Genomic DNA, 12,755 nt, shown 5'->3' with positions numbered 1-12,755 from the left:
TTCTTATTGAATATGCAGTCATGTTAGTCTTGATGCCTGGTTACAAAAGCATGAATATTTATGCAATAAATTTTTGGTCGAAGATTTTAAGAACAGTAAAAAAAAAATCCATTTCCATTTAAAAGAAGTGCGGATGTTAATTAGCAATATTATTTTAAGAGTGCTTTCACCAGGCTGACCTGTTTGTTGTTTTATTCCAATATCACATTTTACAGAAATTACATGTACTCTTCGATGTACACAAACTAGTGGAGGGTTTCTCCAGATGCTTATTGAACAATACAGATTGCAGACAATTGCTTATCTTTCTACTGAACGTCCTCCAAGATTAGTAGATCCTATAATAAGGAAGATTTAAAAATACAAAGGTATAAATATTTTTACATAAAGTTAAACAATTATTTCATTCTCTTGTTTAAGTGCTTTTAGAACTCTATTTTAAGAAAAATAAGAATAAAAATCAAAAATGAAAATATTATAAATATTAATATAAAAACAAAGGAACACGTTGCTGTGAGATTTGGCATAGTTGTTTCTATGTATGCAAGTGCAAATATGGTAAGTGATTTTACAGGGAACATGAAAATGAGTCAGTGTACTTGTGAACAGGATTGAGCCCCATACTTAGAATTAGGACTCTAATTGTTTAAAAGACACGAGGGTAAGATTCTGTCTCAGTTATACTGGCATAAATTCAGAGAAACACTATTACACTACATTTAAATTACTGGATTTACACCAGAAACTGAGATCACATCCTTGTTCCTATAGTTGAACCTCAAGATATCTTTCCATTATTACAAGTCCAGTTTTCTACCCAATCCTCTATCACCCATTTTTCCCAAATCCATCAAATGCATATGTCATTTCACAAGTCAGATCATAGCCCATGGAAGACATTTCTGGGGCAAATTGCATAATGCTTTTGGAAGATATGGGGGTTCAAAAATTAAGGTGAATTTAATTCCTCTCTCTTTCATTTTGGCTTGTCATATTTCCAAAACTGCTTGGCCTACAAATTCCAGATTTTTCTGTCTGTTGGTCTTGGGACAGAATAGTGCTTCTTACTAGCTTTGGGAAGGAAGCTTGCAATTTTACATGAGAATTTCCATTTTTGAATATATCCTAAATAGGGCTGTCAAGCGATTAAAACAATTAATTGCTATTAATCATGCAATTAAAAAAATTAATCACAATTAATCACACTGTTAATAATAGAATACCATTTATAGAAATATTTTTGGATGTTTTCTGCATTTTCAAATGTATTGATTTAAATTACAACACAGAATACAAAGTGTACAGTGTTCACTTTATATTTTTTATTACAAATATTTGCACTGTAAAAAAAATAGTATATTTCAATTCACCAAATACAAGTACTGTAGTGCAATCTCTTTATAATGAAAGCTGAAGTTACAAATGTAGAATTATGTACAAAAAAAACTGCATTCAAAAACAAAACAATGTAAACCTTTAGAACCTACAAGTTCACTTAGTCCTACTTCAGCCAATTGCTCAGACAAATGAGTTTAGTTACAATTTGCAGGAGATAATGCTGACCACGTCTTGTTTACAATGTCACCTGAAAGTGAGAACAAGTGTTTGCATGGCACTGTTGTAGCCGGCATCCCAAGATATTTATGTGCCGGATGCGCTAAAGATTCATACGTCCCTTCATGCTTCAACCACTATTCCAGAATATGTGTGTTCATGCTGATGATGGGTTCTGCTCAATAACGATCCAAAGCAGACCTGTTCATTTTCATCATTTAAGTCAGATGCGACCAGCAGAAGGCTGGTTTTCTTTTTTGGCAGTTCGGGTTCTATAATTTCCGCATCGGAGTGTTGCTCTTTTAAGACATCTGAAAGCATTCTCTTCACCTTGTCCCTCTCAGATTTTGGAAGGCACTTCAGACTCTTAAACCTTCGGTCGAGTGCTGTATCTATTCTTAGAAATCTCACGTTGGTACTTTCTTTGCATTTTGTCAAATCTGCTATGAAAGTGTTCTTAAAACTAACATGTGCTCGGTCATCATCCGAGATTGCTATAACATGAAATATACGGCAGAATGTGGGTAAAATAGAACAGGAGACATACAATTCTCCGCCAAGGAATTCAGTCACAAATTTAATTAATGCATTATTTTTTTAAAGAGCATCATCAGCATGGAAGCATAACCTCTGGAATGATGGCCGAAGCATGAAGGGGCATACGAATGTTTAGCATGTCTGCTATGTAAATACCTTGCAACACCGCCTACAAAAGTGTCATGTGAACTCCTTTTCTCACTTGCAGGTGACATTGTAAATAAGCAGTAGTCAGCAGTATCTCCCATAAATGTAAATAAACTTGCTTGTCTTATCAGTTGTCTGAACAAGAAGTAGGACTGAGTAGACTTGTAGGCTCTCGAGTTTTACATTGTTTTGTTTTTGAGTACAGTACCAAAAAAGCCCTACATTTATAAGTTACACTTTCACGATAAAGAGATTGCACTACAATACTTGTATGAGGTGAATTGAAAAATACTTTTTCTTTTGTTTATCATTTTTACAGTGCAAATATTTGTAATACAAAATAATAATATAAAGTGAGCACTGTACAATTTGTATTCTGTTTTGTAATAGAAATCAGTGTAATTGAAAATGTAGAAAAACATCCAAAAATATTTAATAAATTTCAATTGGTATTCCATTGTTTAACAGTGCGATTAATCGCAATAAACTTTTTTAATTGAAGTTAATTTTTTGGAGTTAATCATGTGAGTTAACTACAATTAATTGACAACTCTAATCATAAAGTTTTCATGGGAGATGTGCACTTTCATCTGTGAAGAATTAACACTGAAGTCCCCATGGAACTCCTACCTTGGCTGTACAAAGCTTATGGGCTAGCTTCTGTGCAGGTACGCCAGCTATCTTTCTGATGCATTCAGTACTTTTTATGTTAAAGTGACTCTCACTTCCTGTGGTCACTGCTGAGTGTTTATGTGGGTGATGATAAGTGTTGGGCCCACAAGGAGTGTGAAGTTGAGGTAGGAATTCTGGCAAATGAGGGCACAGTGCTGTGATGGAAATGCTTAGCGATTGGGGAAGGTGATAATATAATGAAAGTAGCAACCAAGACAATTGCTATTAAACTATAGATTCCACAGTAGATGGCCAGGAATATTAACATACATTAAATGCACATAACTGCTCTCTGTTTCCTTTCCCCCAAACTTATTGAGATACAGGACATGTAATTAAAATGCAATAAATATAAAAAATAAAATTTGATAATGTAAAATTTGTGTCTTTTCTTGCATCTTCTCTTCCATTTCTTTCTTTCTGATTTCAGTTTATCCCTCATATATGTCACAGTTTCTTCTTTCTCTTTTTGTTCTTTGAAAAATAGCACTTCCTTTCCTCTAATTTTGTCTTTTCCTTCAATTCCCTGTTTTACTCAAATGATCTGTTACAGTGTCCATTCTTCTTTAATTCCTATCATCTGTTCTCTCTGTCCCTCTTACTCAACCCCACTCACTGTTTTGTACCCCCTTTACTATTTTTCCACCTAGATCTTTCTCTTCTTCTTCAATCCCTGCTTCTCTCCTTATTTTCTTTCTCCCATGAGTGTTATCATTTCTCTCTCTTCCATCTCTGGACTCCTTTCTTCCTTCTTTCTCTTACCTGTTAATATTCTACCCCATCCTTTCTGAATTCCTTCTAGTCCTCCTGCTCAGTCCCAGGGGCTCTCATTCATCAGTTCCTCCACTAGTTCTCTCCAGCTCCTATCCAGACCACTACCAGTTCATTTCTTCCTTGACTCTCAGGATCTCCTGGTTTCTTTTCCACACAGTTCCTCTTCCTCCTCAGGACTTCTCAACTGCCTCTCACTCTCCAGCAACATCCTATCCATCCTTCCAACTACTACCTACAGCCCCTTCATTACAGATGCTCACTCAGTTTATCCCCACCACTACTGTTCATTCTTGCACTAAGAGAATCTCTCTAACTATGCCAGACATTCCTAAATTCCTTGCTCAAGGTTCATAGCTGAAACCCTCCTCTGTCTCTTCAGGGTTCCCATTCAGCCCCACATTTAATACCTCTGTCCTTCCAGAGCCTCTAGTTCATCTCTTCAGAACACTCCTTCTATCATATTTGTACCTCCAGTTCACCTAGTTCATTCCTCTTCCCCAGATCCTATAGAACTACTTCCAGGATACCCCCTTATGTGCTCTGTTTTCTTTCCCTAGTCTTTACCATAACAGAAACTTTGGAAGAAGGAACGTTTTGATGTTACCACTGGTGATGTTGGGAAAGAAGTGGGTGGGGTGAATGGAGGTGCCAGAGCTGGCTCCAGCTTCCCCCTGCTACTATCCGGGTGCTAGCTCTAGAAGGACCATAAACAACCTCATGTTGCCCAGCATCTGAAGCCCCAGTAACCCCTGGAGGTAGGGTGACCAGATAGCTTCTGTGAAAAAATGGGATGGGGTGGGGGGTAATAGGCGCCTATCTAAGAAAAAGTCCCCAAAAATGGACTGTCCCTTTAAAAACAGGACATCTGGTCACCCTATCTAGACAACAAGTGCATGCTGTTTATGAAAACTAAACTGCAGCCAAATAGAACCACTCGCTCTTGCATGTTTATCATCTGCATCTGCAGCTTCTTCCAGAAGGCAAGGCCACTGCTGCTGTTGATTTCAAGACTTTCAGAGAATACCTACACTGCAATTAAACACCTGTGGCTGACTTGGTTCATGGGGTTCGGGTTGCAGGGGTGTAAAATTGAGGTGTAGATGTTTGGATTTGGGCTGCAGGCTGAGCTCTGGGACCCCACGAGTGGGAATAGTCCCAGAGCCTGGACTCCATCCCAAACCCAAATGTCTACACTGCAATTTTATAACCCACAGCCCAAACCCTGTGAGCCCAAGTCAGCTGACATGGGCTAGCCACAGGGGCTTAAGGTAGACCTACATTCAAATAACATTACATTTTTTAAAACCTCTCAGGGTATTTGCCAAAAAGATCAATGGTAGTAACTTCTTATTCAAGTTTTTTGCCTCAGAATAATTACAGATTTCAAGGGATTAACTAAGGGAAAAAGAAGTACATTAAAGTTCCCATCACAATAGCAACAAAGAGTCCTGTGGCACCTTATAGACTAACAGATGTATTGGAGCATGAGCTTTTGGGGGTGAATACCCACTTTGTCAGACTCATGTAATGGAAATTTCCAGAGCTCTGATGAAGTGGGTATTCAACCACGAAAGCTCATGCTCCAATACATCTGTTAGTCTACGAGATGCCACAGGACTCTTTGTTGCTTTTTACAGATCCAGACTAACACCGCTACCTCTCTGATAAATCACAATAACATCTACTAAAGTATTATATAGATTGAATTTTTCAAAACTGGGACTTCACTTAAAAGCAAATATTAAAATTATTAGATTTAAGCTTTTCTATATCTTTATTATAATATTATTATACAAATTAAAACAAAAGGTATATTCTCAACTACTCTAAATATTGTATGGAAGGCTCACATTGTGTTAATATTATACTCCAAATTTTCCAAAATTATAACTTGTTCATTGCATAATCAATAATTTATATTGTATCTTGAAAACTTTTCAAGGCAAATAATTTAATTTTGATAATTCATAGAATTTACTTGCCTACGTGTTGCCTCTGTAGAAGACTGGAGATGGTGATTGGATGTCTTGTTACAGATGCCTGTGAGGAAGGTGGAGTACATGCATACAACTGAGGAGTTCTGAAAGCAGAAGTATCCCATAAGCCTATTCTAGTACTTTGTGAGCCAGATGATGAAGTGAACGAATGTCCGTTATGTGGTATTCTTACTGGTGTTGACCTGTTAATGCAATCAGTGCAGTGAAAAGATCTGAGGCATTTTCATACTTCAATACATCTCAAAAATTGCTGAAGAAATTCTCAAAGTTTATATTTTAAAGAAAAAATGTATTATCAGTTATTGCACACTACACGTGTATTATTTATCAGAATGTTAGACTGTTAGGTGACATTTTTTTCAAACAACTGAAAGACAAGACAAGTGATGAAAGTGATGAAAGAGGAAAAAAAGACATTTTTATATTTGTATTATATATTTTAATATCAATCTGAAAATGTATAATAATATGAAATTAATAGGTAGCAGGTTTAAAACAAACATAAGGAAGTACTTCTTCACATAACGCACCTCCAAAAGTATAACTAGGTTCATAAAAGAATTAGACAAGTTCATGGAGGATAGGTCCATCAATGGCTATTAGCCAAGATGGTCATCCTCTGGGGTGTCCTCCAAGCCTCTGACTGCCAGAAGCTGTACTGGATGACAAATAACAGATCACTTGATAATTGCCCTGTTCTGTTCATTCCCTCTGAAGCATCTGGCACAAGCTACTGTGGGAAGACAAGATACTGGGCTAGATGGAACATTGGTCTAATCCACCATGGCCATTTTTCTGTTCTTGTGATTCAAAACTATGGATGAAATGCACTTGTATGGTCTGGAACCATATCACATTGTTCTGTGATTTCCACAGTTCATGCAAGTTAAAAAAAATGAGGCTTGTAAATACGTGGATGAGAAACTTCAAAGCGAGATGTAGGTACTGCAGGAAGTGGTTCAGGTAATTCAGTGGGTAGCACTGTTCTCTCTGAGTAATTACAGAAGCCATATCCCAAGTATAATGAATGCAATATTGTGCTGGTGGAAGTGTTGCCTTTCAGATGAGATATAAAACAAAGATTTTGACCACTTTGTTTACATTAGAGACAGATGTTTGTGTGAAAATACTATGATTGCAGGTGCAAACAGCTATCTATATATGCTCTAACTGCCTGTGCAAATTTTGGAACCCATGGTTTCCAAATTAGGCCCTCCAACAAGAATAAAAACATGTATAAATTATAGTTAGCTTGCACAATATCTTTTCTTTTTTGGAAAGGCAAAATACACAATACAGCCTTTACACTGCATAGCTTTATTATGAGGCAAGATTTAATTTAATTCTCTTTACAAAAACTGTAACATCTTGAAAAGCAGGAGCTGTATCTAGTTACCTTAGAGATCCTGCTATGCTATTTTGACTTGCTGTTAGTCCCGATGATTGACAACCTTTATAAGAAACACTACCTATAATGAACAATAGGTTTAAGAACAATATTAAAAATTATGTCCCTCCTTTACTGAAGCTATCCTTTTTGGAGACAAAGGTAAGAATCTTAGTTTATATACTTTGGGCCAAATTCACCACAGGTTTATGCCAGGTGGAGAGCGCTGATGACAAAAAGTGAAAGATAGAGGTAGGCAGGTTGTGGCTGCAGAAAGTGACCACAACTAGTATGTGTATGAGGGAGTAACATAGTCTTAAAAAAGTGTAGAGCTGTGTGAATAGCTAATTTTTCACTTCACTAACTATATCAAAAATTTAAAACAAAATTTTATTTCAGTTGACCCCAATTTTTTTTTTTTGCAGTTTTTCAGTAAATAAAAAAAAGTTTAAGGATTTTTTTTTCAGCTGAAATAATCTGAGAAATTCTACATTAATTTGTGAAACGTAGATCAACCCAAATCTACATATTTTGGTAAAAAGAAGTTTTGGCTGAAAAAATTGGCCCACCACTTTTGTTAGTTTCTTTTTCCTGATGGGCATCCATCAAGCTGCTAGTCCATTAGGGGCTCTAAACAGGAATACTCCCCTGCTGAAAACAAATAATAAAAAGCGAAAAGGGCTCCCCTTGAGCTGCTCAGGGCCCTAAGCAATTGCTTAGTGTGCTCCTGCCTAGTGCTGACTCTTTTTTACATTTATGCTGTTTTATTATTTAATTCATTTCATGCATTTATTTATATTTTAACATCATGACAAAATGCTTATCCAAAGCTCTAGACCAGGGGTCTGCAACCTTTCAGAAATGGTGTGCCGAGTTTTCATTTATTCACTCTAATTTATGGTTTTGTGTGCCACTAAAACAATTTAATCTTTTTAGAAGTTCTCTTTCTATAAGTCTATAATATATAACTAAACTATTGTTATATGTAAAGTAAATAAGGTTTCAAAATGTCTCAGAAGCTTCATTTCAAATCAAATTAAAATGCAGAGCCCCCCCCTCCCCCCAGACCTGTGGCCAAGACCTGGCAGTGTGAGTGCCACTGAAAATCAGCTCGTGTGCTGCCTTCGGCACCCGTGCCATAGGTTGCTTACCCCTGCTGTAGACATAAAGACATCTTGGAAGGAAAAATGCAGCTGCAGAGGATTTGAGCATTTAAATAAAATATGAAATAGATGATAAAATCATTATTGATTACTGATAAGTAGAAATAAAAGTATATGTATTACAATTACAAAATAATGTGTACTGCACACGAACTAAGGTCTCAGTCTGGCAAGGTGCTGAACAATCTAGCCCTGATCCTGTGAAACACTTAAGCATGTACAGAACTTAAAACATATGAGGAATGTCATTGAAGCCCTGGGAGTCTTCACCTTTGCTCCAGCTTTTTTACATCATGTAAAATGGTTAGAGGAGTGAAAAGGGCCCCTAAAAATTCTATACCCAGCTGGTGGAGGATTACCCTGGTGCAGGAACTGCAGAACCCAGCCGTACGGCTGCCTCCTGAGGAGTCCTCCACAAGCTGTGGTATAAGGAAGCATGCTGGGGATAAGGCTGGAGGTAAAAGGGGCATGCTGGAGATGGGTCTACAGGACACAGCACTGCGGAAGATCTGGGAAACATAGTAGAAACCAGGAAGGTTTCCATAACATAGACATGCCTCAAGGGTTGTCCAGTTTACCTCAGGGACCTCCCCAATGCCCGACCCCAGAACAAGCCAGTACTGGGAAGCTGCAAAGGTGGCTTGTTCTGGGGCCAGAGGGGGGCAATTGGGGAAATTTGCCCCAGGCCCCGGTCCCTGCAGGGGACCCCACAAGAGTTTTTCAGGGCCCCTGGAGTGGGATCCTTCACTCACTCCGGGGGCCCCGGAAAACTCTTGAGGGGCCCGGGGCCGGGCCCCTGGAGCTTCTTCTGCTTCGGGTCGTTGTCAGCAATTCAGTGGTGGGGGGTCCTTCCGCTCCGGGGTGGAAGGACCCCCGCCGCCAAACTACCACCGAAGACCCCAGCACTTCGGCGGCGGGGCCCCCGCCGTGGGTCTTCAGGGCATTTCGGAGGCGGGTCCCAGAGTGGAAGGACCCCCCGCCGCCAAATTACTGCCAAAGTTGGGGCCCCCACCACCGAAGACCCCAGGCTCCCTGAATCCTCTGGGTGGCCCTGCCATAGCCATTCCCCATTCTCACCTCACCCTTGTGCTAGGAGAAATCAAGTCTTATCAAGTCTTATGAAGCTTCCAATTTGGACTGTCTTACTTTCATTAGCAAGCTTCATGTTTTCCTTTTCACATCAAATATCTATACTAAGATAATGTTAATCTGACAGTATACTAATCAAGTAAAAGGCTGTGCATGCACCACAAGTAAATCACTTCTGTTTCTGAGCACTACATTAGTTTAATTGTTCTCCAACTATTAGCAATGGTTATTTAGCAAACATTACTTAGTTTATGGGAGGTCACCCACCGGCCAGAAAAGATAAGTACTGAGCAGACCACTTCATTTCTGCTTCTTAACTAGCTCCTTCTTATTGGACTGATATCTCCACAATACCTTCCTTACAGGTCAGAGGGCTCAAATCAGCAATCCATCCCTATTCAACAAATCACTCAAGCATGTATTTAACTTTACACATATGCTTAAAACTAAGCACTATAGATATATAAAACATTATGTCTAGTCAGGTACTTTTTAAAAAAAAAATCTTACCCATACGTCCATCATGAGGTGGGCTTATCAATGACAGTCTTGTTGGACCAGTCACTGTCTCAGGCTAAGTGCATGGAAAGGTATTAATAATAGAATAATATATGTGCTATATATTAATGCACTTTAACAATAAATTATAGATATTCTATAAAATATTAAGGTAAAACACTTAAAATATTTTGATAAATATTGCTTAGATGTGAGACAATGCTTCATGCATAGTGACTTAAGGCATAATGGTACAGGTGCCATTCATGTACAGAATGCACCATTCATGTGCCATTCATGTACAGGTGCCATTCATGTACATTATGCATCAACTACATAATGGTACAGAATGCACCATTCATGTAGTTTGAATGTAGATCAGCACATATATATCTGCTGCCTTCATTTTCAAAATGATATCCATTCAGTGATTTCTATTTCCCCTCCATGCCTCATTTCTCTACTCAGTAGCCTTCTCAGAATCCTTTTCTGGCAACCAGCATTTACAGTAATTCAACAAAATAGCTTTTATCAACTGGGCATCAGAGATATTTTAATTTGACATATATGGCTATAAAGCAAAAACTCTCAGACAAAATACTGGAGATAGGGTTGATAGTATATATTAGTAACTTAAGGATAAAAAAATTACAAGACTGTTCAGACCTTATGTAAGATAAGAACAAGGAAAGACTGGAGGCTAATGCCACTACAGCAAAAAGTTAAGGTTGTCTGGGCGCCTTAACTGCATTTGCATCCCTTAAAATGTTGAGATTTCTTTTAAGTGTAACCTTAACTCTAAAGTTCCGGCATAAGGATGATTGGGGATGATTACAACAATCTTGTAATGCTAACATATCGGGATTCATTTTAGAACAGATTTCAAGCATTTCGCTATATAACTTGGCAATGGCATGATAAATCCCTATTTATTGTATTCAGAGGATGGACTATTAGAAATGAACTGCTAGAATTTAACAACTAGTGCTTCAGAAAAACATCCTTGTTTTGAAAAGCATGCAAGCACTTAAACATGCTGTGATAAATGTGGGGTGGGGAGACAGGGGGGAAAGTAGCTCCCTTTTATGGACACCCAGCCAGCCAGTTAGCTATAACATTCTTCTTGGTAGCTGTTCTCTACTTGCTTTACCTGTAAAGGGTTAAAAAGTCTAACTGCATGCATAGGAGAGCATTCTGCATTTTCCCGGAGAGCAGGGACACAGCTGGAACAATGCTGTAAGAGCTTGCACCAGGTACGAAAAATCATCAAACCATACCTAGCAGCTACTCATTTGAAACCCCACATATGTAAGTAGATCAGGAAATGTCTAGAAAGATGCAGTTAGGTTTATCTCTTTTCATTGAATCATAGAAGATAAGAGTTGGAATAGACCTTAGCAGGTCATCTAGTCCAACCCCCTGCTCAAAGCAGGACCAGCACCAACTAAATCATCCCAGACAGGGCTTTGTCAAGCCAGGCCTTAAAAACCTCTAAGGATGGAGATTCCACCACCTCCCTAGGTAACCCATCCCACTGCTTCACCACCCTCCTAGTGAAATAGTGTTTCCTAATATCTAAACTTGATCTCCAGCACTGCAACTTGAGACCATTTGCTCCTTTTTCTGTCATCTGCCACCACTGAGAACAGCAGAGTTCCATCCTCTTTGGAAACCCTTTCAGATAGTTGAAGGCTGCCATCAAATCCTCCTCATTCTTCTCTTCTGCAGACTAAACAAGCCCAGATCCCTCAGCCAATCCTGTACCCCAACTGCCTGATGATTTTCGTTGCCCTCCGCTGGACTCTCCCCAATTTGTTCACATCCTTTCTGAAGTGGGGAGGGGGACCAAAAGTGGACACAATACTCCAGATGTGGCCTCACCAGTGCTGAATAGAGGGGAAAATCACTTCCCTTGATCTGCTGGCAATGCTCCTACTAATGCAGCCCAATATGCCGTTAGCCTTCTTGGCAACAAGGGCACACAGCTGACATACGCAGTTTCTCATCCACTGTAATCCCCAGGTCCTTTTCTGCAGAACTGCTCGTTAGCCAGTTGGTCCCCAGCCTGTAGCGGTGTATGGGATTCTTCCTTCCTAAGCAAAGGACTCTATACTTGTCCATATTGAACCTCATCAGATTTCTCTTGGCCCAATCCTCCAATTTGTCTACATCATTCTGGACCCTATCCCTATCCTCCAGCGTATCTACCTCTCCCCCCAGCTTAGTGTCATCTGCTAACTTACTGAGGGTAACATTAATGATGATGTTGAACAAAACCGGCCCCAGGACCAACCCCTGGGGCACTCCACCTGATACCAGCTGCCAACTAGACATCTAGCCATTGATCACTACTCGTTGAGCCCAACAATCTAGCCAGCTTTCTATCTACCTTACAGTCCATTTATCCAATCCATACTTTTTAAATTTGCTGGCTGGAATACTGTGGGAGACAGAGTCAAAAGCTTTGCTAAAGCCAAGATATATTACATCCACCACTTTCTCCATATGCACAGAGCGAGTTATCTCATCATAAAAGGCAATCAGGTTGGTCAGGCATGACTTGCCCTTGGTGAATCCATGTTGACTGTTCCTGATTTTATTTCTTTATGGCTTGTGGAATCAGCCTTGACACATGTTTAAAAATAAGCATGTACTCAAGCGTTTTCCTGAATCAGGGCCTGGGAGTCTAAGAGTTGTTTTATACAATGATTATCAGGTTTGTATAAACAGAAATGAACTCACTTTCCTCATTGGGGAAGGTACAGGGTCAACCTCCATGGATTCTATCCTAGTAATGCAAAATAAATGTGCATGTTGTAATAATAAATAACAAATGTATTCTAATTAAAATAATATTATTTAAAATTGTTATATCCTCACATTCATGAACGACAAATAATATATTATTGCAGTATTTATTTTACTATTTTAGTTAAT

The 12,755-nt window shown here is 38.8% G+C and overlaps 1 protein-coding gene across 1 annotated transcript in view; it reads right to left on the bottom strand.

Moving 5' to 3' along the window:
- Positions 1-300: 300 nt before the first annotated feature.
- RNF212 (ring finger protein 212) overlaps positions 301-12,755 on the bottom strand; it is a 29,987-nt gene continuing 17,532 nt past the window's right edge. Inside the window, exons 8-12 of the mRNA XM_032798809.1 lie at positions 12,561-12,606; positions 9,831-9,894; positions 7,078-7,150; positions 5,667-5,863; positions 301-338 (exon numbers count right to left, since the gene is read on the bottom strand). Of these exons, the coding sequence (XP_032654700.1) occupies positions 301-338; positions 5,667-5,863; positions 7,078-7,150; positions 9,831-9,894; positions 12,561-12,606 (418 nt within the window). The remainder of the gene's footprint in view (positions 339-5,666; positions 5,864-7,077; positions 7,151-9,830; positions 9,895-12,560; positions 12,607-12,755) is intronic.

The sequence above is a fragment of the Chelonoidis abingdonii genome, chromosome 5 (assembly GCF_003597395.2).
Source record: "Chelonoidis abingdonii isolate Lonesome George chromosome 5, CheloAbing_2.0, whole genome shotgun sequence".
Classification (NCBI taxonomy): Eukaryota; Metazoa; Chordata; order Testudines; family Testudinidae; genus Chelonoidis; species Chelonoidis abingdonii.
This window is presented reverse-complemented; position numbering and strand designations above follow the sequence as displayed.